Genomic DNA, 21,992 nt, shown 5'->3' with positions numbered 1-21,992 from the left:
TTATTCTGTGCAGATGAGTATTTTGCTCAAGTTACTTATGTGACATCACTATTTAGTCCTAAGGGTGCACTTGTTTTTTATAGTTGCTAAATATTAATGCTATTCCTTGCAAACGTTTTGAGTATCTAGTTTTTTCCTTGACTGTGTCAGGTATTTAATGTAAATGATATAAAGAATTGTAGAGATTATTTTTATTGGAAGTTGACAGTAAGATTTTAATTGAGAGTCTGATTTTATTTATGTTGGTTCTTTTGTTGTTGAATCATGTTTTAATAAAATTAGATTTATTGTCATTTGTCAGTTAACTGTAGTTTGGTTTTTTTTCTTCTTTTTTTTGGTTTAGGCTATCATTATAGAGAATTTTGGTTTTGGGGAAAAGCTTCATAAAATTGTGATCATCTAAATGACCAAACAAGCGAAGAAATGAAATGAGCTACATTTTTATTATAATGTCAGTGTTTCTCTGACCCCTTTAATACAAATCATCCGGGTTTTCTGTGTCAGATACACATTCCTAGTGATATGGGAATCTGCATTTTGACAGGAGGCCTGCTCCTGACTTGCTGTTCTAAAGTTGAAGGAGCACTGCTCTTAAGTATACTTTGATGTTCAGAGAAAGGAATTCTATTTTTGTTTGAAATGTTTTATATTTTTGTTAACTCATCTTTGTTATATCAAAAAACATAATAAGATATATGGTTTTAAATGTTCTTCCTATAAAAATTAGCACTTGTCACAAAATATTTTTTTCTATTAGAAAAGTAGTATGGGCTGGACTCGGTGGCTCAGCCTGTAATCCCAGCGCTTTGGGAGGCCGAGGTGAGCGGATTGCCTGAGCCCGCAGGTTTGAGACCCACCTGGGCAACATGGCAACAACTCATCTCTACAATAAATTAAAAAATTAGCCAGGCGTGGTAGTGCGCGCCTGTAGTTCCAGCTACTTGGAAGGCTGAGGCGGAAGGATTGCTGGAACCCAGGGGGTCGAGGCTGCGGTGGCCAGGAGCGGCCACTGCACTCTAGTCTGGGCGACAGAGTGAGATTCCAACTCAAAAAAAGAGTAGTATGGAGAAGTAGATGACATTTAAAAAGAGTGAGAGGTCATCACTGTTAAATTGTGTTGTATATTCTGTGTTTTTTGCATAGCTGTAATACCATATTTTTATATATTTTCCTTACCTAATGCAAGCATTTCTGCATGTCAGACATATTTTTTAAAGCCAATTTTCAAAGGCTGAACAATAAATACTGTTTTTATAGGTGTGTCATCATATACTTAGCCTATCTCCTATTGTTGGACCTAGAAGTTCCCCCACGACCCCCACGACACACACATTTTTTTATTGCTAAAAATATTACTGAGCCGGGCTCAGTGGCTCAGCCTGTAATCCCGCGCCTTTGGGAGGCTGAGGTGAGTGGATTTCCTGAGCCCGCGGATTCGAGACCCGCCTGGGCAGTGAGACCTCATCTCTACAATAAATCAAAAAATCAGCTGGGCGTGGTAGTGCATGCCTGTAATTCCGGCTACTTGGAAGGCTGAGGCGGAAGGATCGCCGGAGCCCAGCAGGTCGAGGCTGCGGTGGCCGGGAGCGGCCGCTGCACTCCAGTCTGGGCAACAGAGTGAGACTCCAACTCAAAAATATATATATATATATTACTGCAGTGCTTTTTTCTGTGTGTTTGATACCCCTAAGTAGATGGCATGGTAAAGGATGTGAATTTAAATTGTCATGCCGGCTGGGCTTGGTAGCTCAGCCTGTAATCCCAGCACTTTGGGAGGCTGAGGCTAGTGGATTGCCTGAGCCCGTGGATTCGAGCCCAGCCCGGGCAACTTGGCAAGACCTCATCTCTACAATAAATCAAAAATATTAGCCGGGCGCGGTAGTGTGCGCCTGTGGTTCTGGCTGCTTGGAAGGCTGAGGCGGAAGGATCTTCGGAGCCCAGCACACGGTTGACACGGGGGTGGCATGACACTGTACTGCAGCCTGGGTGATGGAGTGAGACTCTGATTTAAAAAAATATGTTATGCCAAGTAATACAGTTCCCACAGGTGTGTGAATGCTCTTGTGTGCTTCATCCTTGCCAATATTGAGTGGAACTCTAAATTCCCATTTCAAGTGCCAAATAAATGTTGTTAATTTGGTATTAGGCAAAGGTTTCACATTTCAATTTGCATGGTTTTGATTATTTATGTGAAATTTTTTTTGTCTAGCTTTTTATTAAGCGTATTCACAGTACTAACAGCAGTGTTATCATTTTATTTATTGTGAATTTGAGCCAGGGTCTCACTCTGTCACCCAGGCTGGAGTGCAGTGACATGGTCACTACTCACCAAAGCCTCAACCTCCTGTGCTCAAGTGATCTTTCTGCCTCAGCCTCCCAAATCTCTTGGGACTACATGTGTGCACCACCATGTGTGGCTAATTTTTTTATTTTTTTTTTGTGGAGACAAGATCTCACTATATTGTCCTGTTTGATCTTAGACGACTCCTGGGCTCAAGCAGTCTTTGCACTTAGGCCTCTCAAGAGTGCTAGGATTAGAGACGTGAGCCATTATTGCCTGGCCAAGAATACTTGACTTTTAAGTAGGAATGTTTATTGAAGATCAGTTAGAATTTCAGATAATCATGGGAAGAATTTAGAAAAACATTGAGAAAACGTTCATAGTAGCCAGATTATCAATTTCAGCTCTTTTCAAGTCAGCAAAAGAACTTACAGAAACTTGGCATTCATCTTATGAAAGGTTGCGGACCCTAGCCTAGGTCGGGCAAAACATTTTACCACAAATTTGGTTTAATACATTTTTGGAGTAATTAACCATGAAGAAAAATTTTCCAAGTAAGCAGTTAGATATCTCTGGCAACATGAGGATTAGAAAATGTAGTTATCCACTTGAACTGGGCTGTATAAAAACTACTTTTATCTCCGAGTATATAACGAGAAAGATTATAACATGCCCCTTAGGGCCTCCCTGCATTTGGCATGTAGCAAGTAAAGGCTATTTAAGTTGGCAAATTAGGTAATTATTGAGTGGCTGGTTGTGATGTTTGCTACTAGTTACACAACAGAATTGTTACTTAGCTGTTAGTGCTGATGTAATTACTGTAATTAGAATAAGTAAACTTGTTTTAAGATAATTGCAGAGCCAGGTCATATAGAACCTGCTTAGCCTGCATTTTAGAATTAGCGTGCACATCAGTCTGTATGTTAAAAAATAACCCTAAGGCCGGATGTGGTGGCTCATGCCTATAATCCCAGCACTTTGGGAGGCTGAGGTGAGAATATTGCCTGAGCCCATGGGTTCAAGACCAGCCTGGGCAACTTGGCGAGACTTCATCTCCACAATAGAAAAAAAATTAACCGGGCATGGTGGCACGTGCCTGTAGTTCCAGCTACTTGGAAGGCTGAGGCAGAAGGATCGCCTGAGTATAGCAGTTGCCTTCAGCCTGGGTGAGACTCCAACTCAAAAAAAAAAAAAAAATGACCCTAATTGATTTTGAAGATATATAGTAGCTTATAGCAAATTTCACATCACACATGTTAAATTGATTGTTATCTAATGTAATCTGTACTGTTCTTGGTTAAATCTTCACCAGATAAGCCTATTAAAAAGCAAAACAAAGAATAATGTCCTCTCTCAGCAGCATATCTTGGTGGTATCTTTTCTTCATTTATTGCCAAATGTAAACAAGAAATAAATCTCTACTTTATTTTCCCACTCACTACTTAATTCCTTACCATTTGGCTTCTTCCACTAATGCAAAACTGCTTTTATTAAAAGTCAGTAAAAGGCCTTCTGTCTATTAGTCACTTAAAAAAACAAACAAGCAAACAAACCTTTTTTGGTATTGTTGACTGTTTTTTCCTTGATATTCTTTCTCACTTTTTTTAGTACTGCCTCGTGGTTTACCTTGTTCTAAAGCCTGCTTTATTAGGATCCTTTCCCACTGGCCATCTTTAAATGTTGAAATCATCTGGCATATTGCTCTGTCATTCTTTATTCAGTAGAATTTATTTATCTACCTTTCAACTCATTTTGGGAAGCTTTTTCAAAATATACTTGGAAATACTTGGCTGGAAATTTTAGGTTTGGGTCTAGGGTGGGGTATAATCATCTATTTTGAAATATCTTCTTAGATGACACTGATATGCATTCTGGTTAAGGTCTATAGTCTCATGCCTACTTTACTTAAGATTAACACCTATATCTTAATAATAGGTAACATTTGAGGTACTTTTTTGAAATGTCAAGCCGTGTGCCAACTGACAAAATAAGTGTCCTGATCAAGGCCGTATACTTGTATTGTGATTGAGTTAGGATTTGAATTTGAAAAAAAAACTGATTTCAAAACCCAGGAAAAATGAGGGGAGGAATTCTAGGAACAAGATAGAAAAGCTCTATAAGTTTGATCACCAGCTCTTCTCAAGCTTGCCTCTTGCCTAACTCCAACATGGTTAAACCACCTGGAAGGACTTACAGGTTCTGTTTTTTAAAATCCTTTGCTTTCTTTTCCACACTTGCCACAAAATGGTAAAAGTGCTCCCTGTATCTATAAATACTCTAGAAAGTTGAAACTCCTTACTGAAGTGATACTTCAACTTTCAAAGCCTCATTGAAATGTGACCTCTTTCCAGGCTTGTGTGATTTCAATTTTCCGAAATTCTGTTGCTTTTGAGTTTTTCATTTGTAATCTTGATAAACTGCCTTGTTATTATGATTGTTTGCTTGTATAACTTATCTCTTCTACCACACTTAAGATTTTTGAGGGCAAGGACTACATCTTACCTTTGCATTCCCCATCTATTTGTTTAAAAAAAATTAATGATCAATTATAAAGTGCCAGGCACTATTTTAGTCCCTGAAACTCTAGAGATTAAGAAGACATGGATACAAAGTTGAGCTGCTGAGTAAAAGAAAGCAAGTACCTTTCTTCCTTCCACCTCAACCTTCCAAGTAACTGGAACTACAGGTGCGTGCCACCACACCCGATTAATTTTTTTATTTATTGTAGAGAAGAGATCTCACCAAGTTGCCCTGGCTGGTCTAGAACCCCTAGGCTCAGGTAATCCTCTCATTCTGCCTCCTAAATTCTTTTATTATAAATCCTGTAGGATCCTAAAGGATCCCAATCCCAAGGATCTGAATGAACTTTACCTTAACTATTATACATACATATTATTGTAACTTTCTATAAATCTAATAAACATTTCATAAATATTTTATACAAGGCCTTCATGGATAAGGACCTCAAAGATAAGACATGAGTTATTTTAACCTGCTTATTATGTTAAAGTTCATGTGCTATATTACAGACCAGTTATTCATATTTCATAAGGTATTTAACATTCAAAATTGTAAGTCTTCTAATATTTTGTTTTAACAAGGACAGGAAAATAATTTTAAATCCAGTTATTTTTCCATAGAGCCCAGTAAAAAGAGGAAATGATAATAACGTTGCAGAACATATGTAGTGCATTTCAAAGTCAAAATAAACATAAAATAGATATTAATCTGGATCAGTCAAAAGATTTTTGAAATTTATTAATATAGTAATTATAAAGAAATGTAAATGTAACAGATATTCTGCTTATCTTTTCCTGAATAATTTTGTTAAGCCAGTGTATACATTATTCTGAACTTTGTTATTCCTACATATTTCCTAAATAATGCAGAGGTAAACTTGATTGATTTAGGTTGTTTCTCCAAATTCTATGTTTAAGTTTGAGTTGATAGGACTGATTATAGTTCTCTGTTTTGCATTATTGACATTGTTTCTTTCCCTTTAGTAAAACCAGTGACAAAGATCAGTTATAGTTCTAAGTCACTTGGATAGTTCTAAATGAAGCTACTGTATTTTGTCTTGTAATTATAGGATATCTGACATTTCAGTGTGGAAGTAAATATTACTTACAAAGTGTGAATAGAAAGTTAATGTAATGTCCAAACTCAGGCATAGCTTCACTGCTTTCATTATTTTTCTTTATTTATTTTGAGGCCAGTACCCTTCAGTGTCATTATGTTGCCAACCTTATTTACCCTTTTACTCGATCCCCCTGCCTCAAATGTTTATCCCCTTTTTGAGGCTGCCAACTGAACTTTTGACTCATATTCTTAGAAGTTGTGCTAGAGCACTTTTTTTCTGTGAGAAAACGTGAATAAAATACTTTTCATTGAAACTACCCATTATTAATATTCAAGTGTCCGCTGTGCCAAGTTATGGTTCTATTAAAATCACTATTCCTCACAAGTTGGTGGTGTTGTGGGTACTACTGTTATCTGCATTGCATAGATGAGGGCACTGAGGTGTAGAAGTTATTGTTTATTCAAGGTCACAAAAGCAGTTTATAGATGGAACTGGGATGAGAGAATTCAAAGAAATTTTAAGCTCTCTTGGCAAATTCTCACTTACCAGAGCTTTTATTTGCTCATCTGTAAAATTAGGTAAGGAATCTTACATAGAGGTTTGTAATGATTAAAGTCATTGAATGCGTGTAAAGTGCCTAGCTCAATGTCTTTCTTGTAGTTGTTGAATAAAAATGTTAAGTATTATTGTTGATGAGGATATTGGTACCTTACCTTTGCCCCTAGACTTTCCTAAAGTTACACAACTACTTTCTTACAATTAGGGGACTTTGGGGGGAAAAAAAGTTTGAGATAACTTAGGTTAAGTGTATGTGGTACTTAAGGAAGCATAGAAAAATTTGGTATGCACTTAACAACACCTTCGCAATACTTCTTTGGAAAAGTTTCTGGAGAATAATAGTTTTATCAAACTATTTTCATATTTCTCAGGTGCTGCATTTTAGACTCTGCTACCAAATAAAGGAACTGCTCACTCATTACAAATATTTTGTGTTTTTAGAGCTCCCATAGTGTGACATTGCTATGGGAGCTCTAAAAACACAAAATATTTGTAATGAGTGAGCAGTTCCTGTATTTGTCATAAATGTTAAAATGACTTGAGGAAAGTGACTTTGCTTATGGGAAAGAAACTCAATTTTATCAGGCTTATTTGAATGACATTTTGGTAATCTCTGTAATAAGATAATAGAATCACTAAAATAACACACTAGCCTAGAAATATCTTATTTGTATGAGCTTGCTTAATGAGTGTTGACTGATAATGCTTTAGAAGAAAGTTTACTGCATCAGTGCTATTCTTGAAGGGATGTAGATCTATTATTGTATCTTTTAAAAAGTTCTCTTTTTCCTCTTCCTCATCCTGCTAAAGAGGAGGTTTGATTTGGGTCCAGGACAGAGTGGGATTTGATGCTGTGAGTAGGTAGAGGGTCTGCCAAGATTAAAGCTATGTTTTCTTTCTTCTGAATTTTGAATTGCTTTGTTTATTACTTTTTCCATTTGAAACACATTGTGTTGGTGCAGTAAAAGCAGTGGGCCTGCTCTCACTATTAAGACTAAGTGGGCCAGGACAAAGAGAGCAAGAAGCATTTTCCTTTGGCAGGCTCACAGTTTGGGAAGTATAGCATGGTGGTTACGGACATGAGCTTTGCCATTCAGACTGGGATATAGCCCTACTATTTGGTAGAGATATTTGTCCTTGGCAAATTCTCACATCTCAAAGCTTTTGTTTACTCATCTGTAAAATTGGGTAAGGAATCTTAAATAGATTAATGATTAAAGTCACTGAAAGTGCATGCAAAGTGCCTAGTTCAGTATCTTTCTTGTAGCAGTTGAATAAAAATGTTAAGTATTATTGTTGATAAAGATATTGGTACAATTTCCCCTGTCAGATATGGTCCAATCTAGTTAACCAGATTAGGAAAGTACTTGGGAATTTTGGGACAGAGTCTTTAGTGGATTAATGAGAGAGGATATTTAGAAAGGCAGTAGAACATGAACTCTAGAGTCTGATTGCCTGGTGTCAAATATTGACTCTACCACTTATTAGCTGTGTGACACTTAGCAAGTTATTCACTATTTTGTGCCTGAGTTTTTTCACCTTAAAGTGGTAATGGTGATAACACAGGTTGAATATCCTTAATCCAACTGAAATCTGAAGTGCCCTGAAGTCTGACACTTTTTGAACACTGACTGATTCTCAAAGGAAATGCTCATTGGAGCATTTTGGGTTTCTGATTTTCAGATTAAAGATGCTGAACACCAGTTAGCAATGCAAATATTCCAAAATTTTAAAAAGTTCAAAACTGAAAACAGATCTGGTCCTAGGCATTTCAGATAAGGATACTCAACCTGTAGTATCTACCTCGGGATTATAAAGATTAATAATATACTGGCACACAGAAGAATTTATAACCTATTGTCTTTATTATTTATTTTTTTATAGCATTTTAGTGATAGATGATTTGGGGATTCAGAATTTGGAGAATGCCTCCTAGGGAACATTTGTTAATGTCTGGAGACATTTTTGGTTGTTCATCTGGGGAGGATGGGTTGCTAACTGGCAGTTAGTGAATAAAGGCCAAGGATGCTCCCAAGCATCTTTAAGTGAAGAAGACAACCCTCACAATAAAGAGTCATCCAGTCCAAAATGCCAGTAGTGCTGAGATTGAGAGTCCCTGTAGTACAACCTTATTACCAGCATCTAATAGCCCAGGCCTGATGCTTCCTTTTCATTCATTCTTTTGTCTCTTATTGGACTCAATGCTCATTTTTCTTTTTTGTCTTTGTAAAGGATCCCAGTACTCCTAATCATTATGTTTGCAAGTAACCCGCTCCCAGGCATTCCTCTTCACTTCTTTGTAGTATAACATGTCATCAACCCCTTTAAAGAAGTAAAAGTTAAAATAAAAAATTATATAATTTATATTCCTTGCAGAAAAACTGATATACAAAGAGAGGAAATAAAAATGTTTCATAACTTTTCCCATCTAGAAATAACCACTATCAGAAACATGGTCTATTCCCTTTCATTCCCCTCCCTCCCAAGATAGGAAAGTTTATAAAAATAAACACTTTTATTTCAAAAAAATCTGAATTCTAAAGACATTTAGTAAAAAGTGAAGTTCCTTTTTCACTTCTCCTTCAGTCTCATTCTCTTCACTAGGGATAAGCATTAAGGTGGTGCAACTCTTTTGATATTTTTCTGTAATTTTTATATATACTAGCTATCCCATGTAGATTTTTAAAAATATAAACAGTACCATGCTATAAATACTGTTCTGTGAATGCCTTTTCCCTGACTCTTAATATATTGTACATATATTCCTGTCAGTATATTCTTTGCAGTTATGTGATATTCTGTAGTATCCTTATCATAATTTATATAGTCAGCTGTTGATAGATATGGATGTTCACAGTTAAGAACAATACCTAATTAAGTTACTTGTATTTCTAGACACATATATAAATGGTTTTGTAATGTACATTTGTGAAAGTGAAATTGCTGGGTCAAAAGGCATATGGATTTAAATTTTGATAGACTACCAAGTTATTCTTCAAAAAAGCTGTACCAGTTTGCAGTTTCACCAACAGCCACCCTGAAGGTTGACCTGTTTTCTTTAGGCTTATTTTTAAGCACAAATTTTCCTCTGAATTCCACTTTAATCAGATTCCTTAGTTTTTCATATGTAGTACTCATTTTGCTTATATTTGAGTAGTTTTCACGTAAGAGGAGTTAAGGAGTTTTATCTACATATGTTTTATATCTAAGTAGGCAGATGAATTGTGTTATTTTTATGTTAATTTCAAATTTTACTGCATTCAGAGAATATGATCTGGAGATTTCTGTGTTTTTCAGCATTGATTGATTTTTTTAAATGTAATCTTTTTTTTTTTGAATTGGACTCTTACTACTCACGGCTACCCCACCGTCAACCTGCTGGGCTCTGGCTATCCTTCCACCTCAGCCTTCCAAGTAGCTGGAACCACAGGTGCATGCTATCATGCTCCAGCTAATTTTTTATTTATTTTAGAGACAAGGTCTCACCAAGTTGCCCGGGCTGGTCTCGAACACTGGGGGCTTAGGCAATCCACTTGCCTCAGCCTCCCAAAGTGCTGGGATTACAGGCTGAGACACTGAGCCCAACCTTTTTATGTAATCTTATATAATCACCTTATTTAAGTATTCCTTACATTTCAAAAATATTTATTTTCTGGATAGGAATTCTGAATATATATTTGACAAGTATATTAATTACTTAAATCATTTATACTATTTAACAACTTGATTTATCCGTATTCCAGAGACCTGTTAGTCTTTTACTGTGACGTTTGCTAACTTCTCATTGTTTCTAAGTTTTTGCCTCAAGTGTTTTTAAAAATTATGATGCTATTTTTAAAACTCGAATCTAATGATAGATTAAGTAGTTATTTTTATCCTTGTCTCTATCATACCAAATTTTCACATATTCCTAATTCCATTAAATGATATATTATTTAATTGATCCATCACAGTTTATACTATTATGCTAATTTGATAAGTAAGGAAACAGAAAATTCAAGTATCTTGCTGACTGTAATCATACTCTAAAGGATATGATTCTCAACCAGTAAGCCTGAAGTTAAAGGCTATGCTAATACAGCAATAATATACTTTAGTCTAATTGTCCAAGCTAGAATACTGAAAGTAATCTTAAACTTTCCCCCCTTTAATTCCCTTTCCTCCTCCACTTCACTCCACCTCAATTGAGGTGGAGTATATACCTTAATCCTATTTATTTATGTATTTATTTATTATGGTTCCCAGGCCTTAGCCTTGGAGACTGATTTTAGTAATGCTGAGCCTGGAGCCCAGGTGTTTGTATTTACCCAAATAAATTACGTTAATTCACACTTCTCTTTTCTGCCTATTCTTTCTTTTTGTTTTTTTCAAAATGAGGTCTTACTGTCTTGCCCAGGCTGGTCTTGAACTCCTGGTCTCAAGAAGTCCTCCTGCCTCAGCCTTCTGAGTAACTAGGATTACAGACAGGTGCCACTGCACTGGGTTGTAAACTTAATTTATGTTCCTAATCAAGATCCAGTTTTGTTGTCACCTTTCTGGAAACCTCAACTCTTCTATCTGATTTAGAAGTTTCTTTTTTGAGGCCAGGCTCGGTGGCTCAGCCTGCAATTCCAGCACTTTGGGTGGCCCAGGCAATCTACTTTTTAGACCTCATCTCTACAGTAAAAAATTTTTAAAAATTAGCTGGGCATGGTAGCACGTGCCTGTAGTTCTGGCTACTTGGAAGGCTGAGGCGGAAGGATCGCTGGAACCCAGCAGATTGATGCTGGGATGGCCGTGAGTGTGCCACTGCACTCCAGTCTGGGGGACGAAATGAGACTCCAACTCAAAAAAAGAAGTTTCTTTTCTACCATCCTAAACATACCTAAATATAGAACTTGAAACATTTTACTTGTCTGCCTCCCCCAATAATCTGTAAGTACCTTGGAAGTTGGAAATCTTATTTGCCCTTATGGTCCCTGTGAATGACACATTGTAGATCAGTGTTCCCAGCCTTTTTGGCATCAGAGACCAGTTTCATGGAAAACAATTTTTCTATGGACAAGGAGGAGGATGCTTTCAGGATGATTGAAGCACATAACATTTATTGTGCACTTTAACTGTTATTATTACATTGTAGCATATAATGAAATAATTATACAACTCACGATTTTTAAAAAACGAGGTGTAGATGGAAGTGGTAAATAAAATCATGGACGGGCCATGTACGTACTAAAAAGTGTCAGATTCTGACTTAAAGCCTGTCACCAAATGCAGCTGTATAATTGAAGTATATCAACTCACTTGCCACTCTCTGATAGGGATTTGATATGAGTCTGCAAGCAGTTGATTTATTATGGTCTCTGAAGTCAGACCTTGCTGTTAATGTTAATCATATTTGCAGCCGCTCCCCAGTGCATCATCTCCTCAGCTCCATCTCAGATCATTAGATTCTCATAAGGAGCGTGCAACCTAGATCCCTCGCACGCACAATTCATAATAGGATTTGTGCTCCTTTGAGAAGCTAATGGTACTGCTGATCTAACATGAGTCAGAGCTCAGGCGGTAATGTGAGCAGTGGGCAGCAGCTGTAAATATGGATGAAGCTTCACTTGCATGCCCTCCACTTACCTCCTACTGTGTTGCTTGGTTCTTAACAAGCCACACACTGGTATCAGTCTGTGGCCTGGGGGTTGGAACCCCTGCTATAGATGATTAATGCTTACTGAGTTATATTTCATGCAATATGGTGTTTACTTGACCCTCTGTATTCACTGGTTTCACATCTATGGATTCAACCAAGCTTGGATCAAAAATATATATTAAAAAAAGACAATGGTATTAGGTGATACAAATAAAAATACAGTATTCCAAAAATTTACATAGCATTTATATTATATAAGGTAATTATACATAATTCAGGGATGATTTAAAGTGTAGGGGAGGATGTACGTAAGTTTATGCAAATACTATGCCATTTTATATAAGGGATTTCAGCATCTACAGATTTTGGTATCCTTGGGGATCCTAAAACCAGTCCCCCTTCAGATACTGAGGCATGACTGCATATGTTTCACATTGTTCTCTGAAGGCATTTGGTATTCTGTATTTGACAGTATTTTCAGTTTTCAGTATGATCTTAATAGACTTTATCAGAGCAAGTAAAAGAAAAATTATTTTAAAGGAAATCTTTATTGGTCATCTGTTTATTTCTCCTCTACATGGGTCCCTAAATTATTGATTGTGATCTTTTGAATTTTGTTTATGATGAGGGTTTTTAAATATCTGAGAACAAAAAATGATAAATTAACCAGTTTTTAGGCAGTTAGAAATTAAGTTATTAAGCCTTTATTTCTTTGTAATTTTACCTTTATTATTATTATTATTATTTTGAGTTGGAGTCTCACTCTTTCACCCAAGCTGGAGTGCAGTGGTGCACTTAAGGCCACCCCAGCATCGACCTGCTGGGCTCTGGCAATCCTTCCGCCTCAACTTTCCAAGTAACCGGAACTACAGGTGCGTGCTACCATGCCTAGCTAATTTTTTTATTTTTATTGTAGAGGTGAAGTCTTGCCAAGTTGCCCAGGCTGGTCTCGAACCCATGGGCACAGGCAGTTCACTCACCTTGGCCTCCCAAAGTGCTGGGATTTCAGGCTGAGCTACCAAACCCAGCCACCTTTTTTTATAATATGCTTTTTGGTTACTTTGGTTATTCATAATGAAGAAAGTATATGTTTGTTTTAGAAATATTTGAAAATAGAAAAATACTGGTATAAGGGAAAAGAAAGCCTGGGTCCACAACATTACCTAGACTTCCCTTTCAGGTTACCAGTGTGGTATCCTTTGCTAAGATCCTGTAGGGACTGCAGCTTCCATGTCTCACAAATCTTGCATTGTATGGTGTTAGGTTGTCTCTCGTATTCCCCTTTGGGTTCTCATTCGTTACTCAGCCACCCCACCAGCTTCATCACTATTTTTTCCTTTGCATCTCTCATATTATATTTAATGCATCTTTTTAAACTGAGTTTTTCTTTTCTTTTTTTTGAGAGCAGTTTCACAGAATAATTGGTAGGAAGGTAGAGATTCCTTTCCCCCACATACGTAACTGGCCCCATTATCATAATCCCCCTTTGGAGTAATAGATTAGTCAGATCAATGAACCAGTATGCACTGACATATAATCAAACAAAGTCAGTACTAGAGTTCATGCTTGGTGTTTTCTGTACTATAAGGTTGGGCAAATGTATAATGAAAATGTGTCCATCATTATATTGTTCAAAGTAGTTTCACTGCCCTAAACATTTTCTATACTACGCGTATTCATCCCTTCTTTTCTATTTTATGAACACAGGCTATGTTTCCATTTATTTGTGTTGTCTTAGTTTCTTTCCAATGCTCTCTATTTTTCAGCCATATCTTTTATCTTCCTGATCAGAATTATTCCTAAATATTTTGGCTTTTTTGGTAGCGATTGTAGGTGGAATGTTTTTCCTCTTAAATTTTTTGGATAGTTCGTTGTTAATGTATAGAAATGCTACTATTTTTGTCCGTTGATTTTGTATCCTGCAACTTTACTAAATTGGTTTAATCTAGAGTGTGTGTGTGTGTGTGTGTGTGTGTGTGTGTGTGTGTGTGTGTGTGTGTAGTCTTTAGTGTTTTCTAAATATATGTTACCTGCAGAGACAATTTAACTTCTTTCCATTTTGGATGCCTTTTATTTTTGTTTCCTTATTGCTGTAGCTAGGACTTTTTGAGTATTATGTTGAATAGAGATGGCAGGAGCTGGGCATCCTTGCCTTGTTCCTGACCTTAGAGGAAAAGCTTTCAGCTTTTTGCATTTAAGTATGATGTTAAACTATGGGCTTGTCATATAGAGCTATTTATTGTGTTGTGATACAGTCCTTCTGTACCTAATTTTTTGAGGGTTTTTTTGGTCACAAAAGGATGTTGAATTTTGTCTAATGCTTTTCTACATCTATTGAGATGATCATTATGCTTTTTGCCTTTTGTTTTATATTTTTGTTCTACATTTGTTGATTTGAGTATTTTGAACCATCCTTGCATTCCAGGAATAAATCTCTGTTGGTTGTGGTTTGTGATTCTTTTAATGTGCTGTTGAATTCTGTTTGCTAATATTTTATTCAGGAGTTTTACATCGTTATGATTTCTTCTTTTACCTATTTGTTACTTAAGGATATGTTAATTTCCAAATATTTGTAAACTTTCTAGTTTTCCTTCTGTTAATGATTTTTAGTTTCATTTTATTGTGATGGGATAAGTACTTTGTTTGACTTCAATTTAAAAAAATTTATTAAGATTTGTTTCTTTTAGTCATTACTGAAAAACATTCTACTTATACTTGAGAAAAAATGTGCAAACTGCTGTTGTTGGATATAGTATTTGGTCTATGTCTCAGCTTTAGTCGGTTTATATTGTTGTTTAAATTCTGTTTTCTTTCTTTCTTTCTTTTTCTTTTCTTTTTTTTTTTTTTGAGTTGTAGTCTCACTCCGTCGCCCAGACTGGAGTGCTCACCACAGCCTCAACCTGCTGTGCTCTGGTCATCCTCCCTCCTCAGCCTTCCAAGTAGCCGTAACTACAGGCGTGTACTACCACGCCCGGCTCATTTTTCTGATTTATTGTAGAGATGAGGTCTCACCAAGTTGCCCAGGCGGGTCTCGAACCCGTGGGCTCAGGCAATTCACTCGCCTCAGCCTACCAAAGCACAGGATTACAGCCTGAGCCACTGAGCCCGGCTAATCCTCTGTTTTCTTATTAATCTTCTGTCTGGTTGTTTCTATCTGTTATTTCTGTCTTCTGAAACACCTATATAATGTGTATATTCATCTAGTTATATGTTTCATAATTCCTTAGGCTCTGTTTACTTCATCTTTTCTTTTTTTTTTTCCTGTTCAGATTTAATAATTTTCCATAGTCTTTTCTTCAAGTTTGCTAATTTTTTTCTACCACTTACTCATTTCTGCTATTCAGTCTCTCTGGTGAATTTTTCAATCCAGTTGATTGTATTTTTCAGCTCTAGAATTTCTGCTTTATTTCTTTTTATAATTTCTGTCTCATTATTGATACTCTCATTTTGTTAAAGTTTTCATTTTCCTGATTTTGATTTATCTTGGCATATTTTTTTCTTTAGCTCTTTGTCTCTTTCAAATGACTGTTTTAATGTCTTTGTCTAACCTAATATTTTTGGAAATTTGTTTTCCTTTGAATAGGCTATATTTTTCTGTATCTTTGCATGCCTTATGATTTTTTCCCCCAACAATTGTGCATTTGAAAAAAGTCACCTCCCTTAGTCATTGCATATTATGTGTAGCCAGTTCTCTGCTGATTAGCTGAGCATGCCCTGAATCTAGTGATCACCCCAAGTTGAAAACTTAAGCTCTTAGGACTTTTCTGAACATACATTGTCTGGACCTGTGGTGGCTTACTCAGTTCTTCCTGTGTACATGGCTGCTTTTGAATGTCTTAATTTCCCAAAGAGTCTTATCCCAGCTTCTGTTGGATCCTTACATAGTCGATTATATCTATCTACCATAATCTTTTGCTCCAGACACCTGCAGCAATTGTGCTTACTGCTTCTCCCATCTGAAATCACAGATAGGCAAGACAGGGACCAATCCTTTTGGCAGATCCAGAAAGATTTGAATGTTGCAAGTAAAGTCTGCTTTCTTCCTCCAGTTTGAGGGAAGGAAATGGGAATTGGGTTGCTGCTTCCTTCTGACACAGATAAACTGCCTAGGGTGTGTGGCAAGAGCATTAAAAAAATGCTACAAAATTTTCACATGCTTTTTTTTTTAATTGAGCATTTGCTTTGTTGTTGTAGACTTGACTGTTTTTCACAGGTCCTGTAAAGTTAATTCATCTGGTTTCTAGTTGTTTTTGATGTTTCTGTGAGGGAATGGCATCTTGGAACTTTTAAATTTGCCATTTTGCTGATGCCACTCAAGAATATTTTTTAAATTATGACAATAAATACAGTCTTACTGAATGAAATTTAGAGCACATAGAAATATAAAAAGCTAAGAACAAAATCTCACCCATACCTCTACCACTCTATTTATATCTTGGTATGTTGCCTTTTAGGTTATTTTTCTTCATGTCTCCTTTTCCTTTGTCCTGCTTCTTTTTGTTTCTCTACTCTCTACCACCAATAAAAAGGGGGAGAAATGTAAAAAATAAACTCTAAACATAATTTTAGTCATTAAAGTGTTCATTTTTTTAATTTCCCGTAATCTTAAAAGTACTAAAAGTTCCATTTGTGTTTCTAAAGGAAAATATTGTGGATATTTCTGATAATATCAAAATTCTTGGGTTTTATTCTAGTCTTTTTTTTCCTTTATTCAAGGAATAAGAGTCAGAAAGAAACAGGTATGGACAACCAAGCCATAAGTTACTTTCCTGTGACTTAGACATTTCTGGTATTTTCACATTCTGTAAAAAACGACATTCTCACAAAGAACTAAGCTCAGACCACCTGGAGAGAATCCTATCTCTTTTGAGAGCTAATATACAAATAACTCAGCCTAGATATATAAAACTTGTCATAATATAAATATTGTGACATCAGTTATTTAGGCTAAAGATGCCTGTTAATTCAAAGTAGATTATTGACAATAAATACTTTAATCCTGTTCCATGTTAATTATCATAATATGATTTAAAATTTATTTTAGCCTTGTGTTATATATACCTTGAAACCATTTATATTTTGATAAACTTGCAAAAGTTACTTGCAAAGGAGAGTATGTGATCAAAGTAGAAATCATGCCCTAGGTTCTTTCATTGCTACCTCTTGTCTCAAGCAAAAGCAGTATAAAAAGTAATTAACTCAGATTTTTTTTTGGTATCTGGTTCACACTGATGAGGTGGGTTAGTTAGAAAATTTTTTTGTAGTTTAGAGTTTTATGTTGAGGCATTCAGTGTGATTAATTTTTCTTCTTTGTATCAGCAGATTTTTACCTTTTATAGCTGTGTGATTTTTTTTCCTACTTTGATTATTTACTGTTGTCTATAATAAGGAAAACCTTTGCTTTTTATTTTACTGAAGTAGCAATATGTAATCCAACTTGGATTTTTTCATAATGACCAACTTTGTTCTTTGGCAATACATTACTGTTAAAAATGTAGATGATTGTATTAAATATATTACTTTTAATGAGCACAGATGATATAATTATAAAACTGAAAAGAATCTTTGGAAATGTGAGTCTTAATTTTGTTGATAAGAAATTGAGGCCAAAATACTTATTTATGTTTCCTATTGTCATTTCTGTGTCGCTACCAAAAAGTACTTGCATAAAGTAAGTTTGACTACGTTTAGCATTTGTTGAATCTTTAAAGTGGTATAGTGGCTGAGTTTAACAGATTTTCTTTTTCTGTTTATTTTAGGTGAATCTGGATTGGGAAAGTCGACATTAATCAACTCATTATTCCTCACAGATCTGTATTCTCCAGAGTATCCAGGTCCTTCTCATAGAATTAAAAAGACAGTACAGGTATGGCTATTAGTGTTGTTAATTGATGATAAACTGGAGTAATATTAATACATGTAACACCATGTTGTAACTTTTATTATGCTTGCTTAGAATTAAGATGCAAATTTGGCCTTAGCTAATATAAGGTGGTAAATTATTTATAAAATTTTTTAAAAGTAAGAAAAACTGCAGTTAATCAGAGAAATTATCTTGATTAGAACCTTCCCAATTTATCGTAGACTTGACACTGTGATATAGTAACTAACATTCCTGGAGTCGTGTTTTCAGTATGGTAGCCACTTGCCGTATGTGGCTATTAAAGTTTAAATCAGTTAAAATTAAATAAGATTTAATTGGAATTTCTGTATTGCCTCAGACGCATTTCAGGTGCTTAATAGCCACATGTGAAAATTAGCTGCCATTTTGGGCAGCATATATAAAGAACATTTCCACTGTTGGAGAAAGTTGTATTGGACAGTATAGAGAAAACATGATTAATAGAAAAGCTGTTGTTACTTATTTTTTATTTTATTTTTTATTATAGCCACTTCTTTTATTTGGTGCGTCATGTTAATCTATCACAAAACTACAAGGAGTACTAAAAGACAAAATCTACAATTTGAAGAGACAGAGCAAGCATTAGAAGCAAATATGGCAGAGATACTGAAATTATCAGGCTAGGAATTTTGAACTGTGATTAATATGCTGAAGGCTGTCATAGATAAAGTAGACAAGCTGTTATTGCTTAAATACAGTGTTATAACTAGACTCCCAAACTATGTGTGGTCTCATTTAGTGTGTCTCAGTTTTTTTTTTTTGAGTCAGAGTCTCATTCTGTTGCCCAGGCTGGAGTACAGTAGCATGTTCACAGGTGTCACAGCTTAGACCTGCTGGACACAGGCAGTTCTTCCACCTCAGCCTTCCAAGTAGCTGGGATTACAGGCATGTGCCACCACACCCAGCTAATTTATTGTATTATTGTAGAGACGAGGCCTTGCACAGGCTGCTCTCGAACTCCTGGTCTCAGGCAGTCCTTTCACTTCTGCCTCTCAAAGTGCTGGGATTACAGGCATGAGCCACGGTGCCCTGCCTGCTTCTCAGTCTTTAATATGCATTTGGATCACCTGGGGATTTGTTAAATTTAGTTCCTGATCTAGTAGGTCTGAGATGGGCTGAGTTTCTTCATTTCGGACAAGATTCCGGGTGATGTTGATACTGCTGACTGGTGGGTCACACTTTATCTAGCAAGAGGCTAGACTCTGGATCTGTACTTTTTAGTACACTGGCCTGTAGCCACATGCCACATGTGGTTATTGAGCTTTTAAAGTGAGGGTGGCCCAAAGTGTAATGTTCTGCAAGTATAGAATACACCCCAGATTTTGAAGACTGAGTATTAAAAAAGAATGTAAAGTATCTTAATAATTTTTATAGCAATTATATATTATAATAATAATAGATATGTTGGGTTAAATAAAACTTATTAATTTCACCTTTTTATTATCTTTAAAGTGGCTGCTAAAATTTTTTAAATTACTTATGTGACTCATATTTTTACTTGGCAGCACTGCTCTAATCTATTGAAAAAAGTTGATGGTGGGTTGATGCAGTAATACATAGGACATGAGAGAGAGACGGGATTTAAGCAGTTCTGGCTGGATCAGGCTTCGTTGAGGAAGTGATGTTTTGAGCTGGATTTGAAAGTGTGGTAATGATTATCTTAGTGTACAGGATGGAAGGACAGTCCAGATATTCTGGGTAGAAACTCACATATATCAAACTGCAAGGTGCAGTTTATTAATTAGATCCCTAAGGTGTAATTTTCCAAAATGAGTCTCTTATTTTTCCTTTTTAAAATTTTCTCATTAAGATTTTATTTTTTTGAAGGAGGGTGAGTAATCTTCATAGGGCTTGAGATTTTAAATTATTTGCGAAATTGTACTCTAATAACTTGATACTAACCAGGTCCAGTGGCTTAAGTCTGTAGTTCCAGCACTTTGGGAGGCTAAGTTAGGAGAATCACTTGAGGCTAGGAGTTTGGGACTGGCCTGAACAAGTGAGACCATGTCTCTATTAAAATAAAAATTAAAAAGTGATGCTATGTACCTTATTTGTGACCAAAATTCAAGTTTTAGTCCAGGCACAGTGGCTCAACCTGTAATCCCAGCACTTTAGGACAGGGGGAGGATTGCTTGAGCCCAGGAGTTTGAGGCTAGTTTGGGCAACATAGCAAGACCTCATCTCTACAAAAAAAAATTTTTTTTAATTAACCAGGTGTGGTGGCATGCACTTGCAGTTCCAGCTATTCAGGACGTTGAGGCAGAAGGATCACCTGAGCCCGGAAGTTTGAGGCTACAGTAGCTGTGATTGTGTCGCTGCACTCCAGCCTGGGTGACAGAGTGAAACTCTGACTCAAAAAACAAAATTGGAAATCTTAATCCTAAAGTGATGAGTTTTTAGCTTTCTTAACTTAGGTATTTTTTAATTTATACACACACACACACACACACACACACACACACACACACACACACACACACACACACAGATACCCACACAGACACACACACACATAATGAATATACGTATATCTGGGTGTAACCCACCACCCAGAACAAAATATCATTCTTTTTTAGCATCTTAGAAGGCGTCTTTGTGCTTCCTTTTATTCAGTATTACACCCCCCTAAAAATTATATAAACCCCTACTGATTTCTTTCTCCATAAATTAATTTTGCCTGTTCTTGAACCAGGTATACTTTTTGCATATCCCTTCTGTTTTACATAAGCATTTGGGTTTTTGGTGTTTTGCTAATATGAACATTCCTGTGCATGTTTTCTGGTGGACATAGGCACTCATTGCTGTTGTGTGTGCATAAAGATATTTAATTGTTTTATTTATTTCCTTTGATTGCTAGTGAGGGTGAACATGTTTTTTGTACTTATTAACTGTGCAGATTTCATTGAAGTGCTTTGGTCATCTCAGTGTTTTCTGTGATTTTCTTACTGAGTTGTAGGAGTTTTTTTGGTTGTTTTTTTTTTTTTAATCTAAATAGTATTTCCTTACATTTTTAAACATTGCAGATATCTTCTCTAGGCTAGCATCTATTGAAGACGATGTGACATGCCCTCAATTTATTAAAATTCTTACATTGGCCTCACTCTAAAATAAATTGTCTAAACTTATTTTACCTTCCTTTAAGGTAACACTTTAAAAGTGTTCTATTGTGACTATCTTCCCAACTCTACTTATCTTGAAAACAAAGGAGTAATGTGGGCTAAGGCTATCTCTAGTAAGATTTTCTTAAAGACAGAAGCCTGTACACCATTGTTAAACCTCCTTTCTTTACCAAAAATAAGACCTATAACATCTGAGAACCGGGTTGATCCTGACTAGAATTCCATAGAAATTCTCTTTTCTGACTAAACCATGGAGGTATTCCTTTATATACTAGATGCAAGTTGAGGATCATCTAATCTCTTTTGTTCACTAACTCAGGAAAGAATGTGACATATCATGCGCAGGGCCAGAGTCATTCAAGAGGTCTGAATGTAGTTAGAAAATGAAAATGTAATCTATCTTTTATAGTTGGCTGGCTCCTTACCAAACCCAGTAGTCTAAGCAGATGATCTGTCCTTGGAAGATCTCAACCCAACATATTAGACTGATAAAAGCATACAATTCTGAGTTTCAAAAGGCAAATGTCTGCAATTTTCCTGACCTGAAGGCTTTATGGAACACTTCCAACTATTGAAAAAAACAAATAAAAGGAAGAAAGATCTTCTCATGTGATGTGGGTGAATAAGGAATGAAATTTTTTTTTTTTTTTTGAGTTGGAGTCTCACTCTGTCGCCCAGACTGGAGTGCAGTGGCTGCTCCCGGCCACCGCAGCCTCGCCTGCTGGGCTCCAGCAATCCTTCCGCCTCAGCCTTCCGAGTAGCCGGAATTACAGGCGCGCGCTACCATGCCCGGCTGATTTTTTGATTTATTGTAGAGATGAGGTCTCGCTGCCCAGGCGGGGCTGGAACCCGGGAGCTCATGTAATCCACTCACCTCAGCCTCCCAAAGGCGCGGGATTACAGGCTGAGCCACCGAGCCCGGTTTTTTG

The 21,992-nt window shown here is 36.3% G+C and overlaps 1 protein-coding gene across 4 annotated transcripts in view; it reads left to right on the top strand.

The window, feature by feature from the left end:
- Positions 1 to 21,992, top strand: part of SEPT7 (septin 7) — a 109,517-nt gene that overhangs the window by 48,471 nt on the left and 39,054 nt on the right. For all 4 annotated transcript variants that reach the window (XM_021712007.1, XM_021712008.1, XM_021712009.1 and 1 more), the window contains one exon: positions 17,802 to 17,908. In XM_021712007.1, coding sequence (XP_021567682.1) covers positions 17,802 to 17,908 — 107 coding nt within the window. The remainder of the gene's footprint in view (positions 1 to 17,801; positions 17,909 to 21,992) is intronic.

The sequence above is a fragment of the Carlito syrichta genome, unplaced genomic scaffold (genome assembly GCF_000164805.1).
Source record: "Carlito syrichta isolate Samal-C Ts95f unplaced genomic scaffold, Tarsius_syrichta-2.0.1 Scaffold303008, whole genome shotgun sequence".
Classification (NCBI taxonomy): Eukaryota; Metazoa; Chordata; class Mammalia; order Primates; family Tarsiidae; genus Carlito; species Carlito syrichta.
This window is presented reverse-complemented; position numbering and strand designations above follow the sequence as displayed.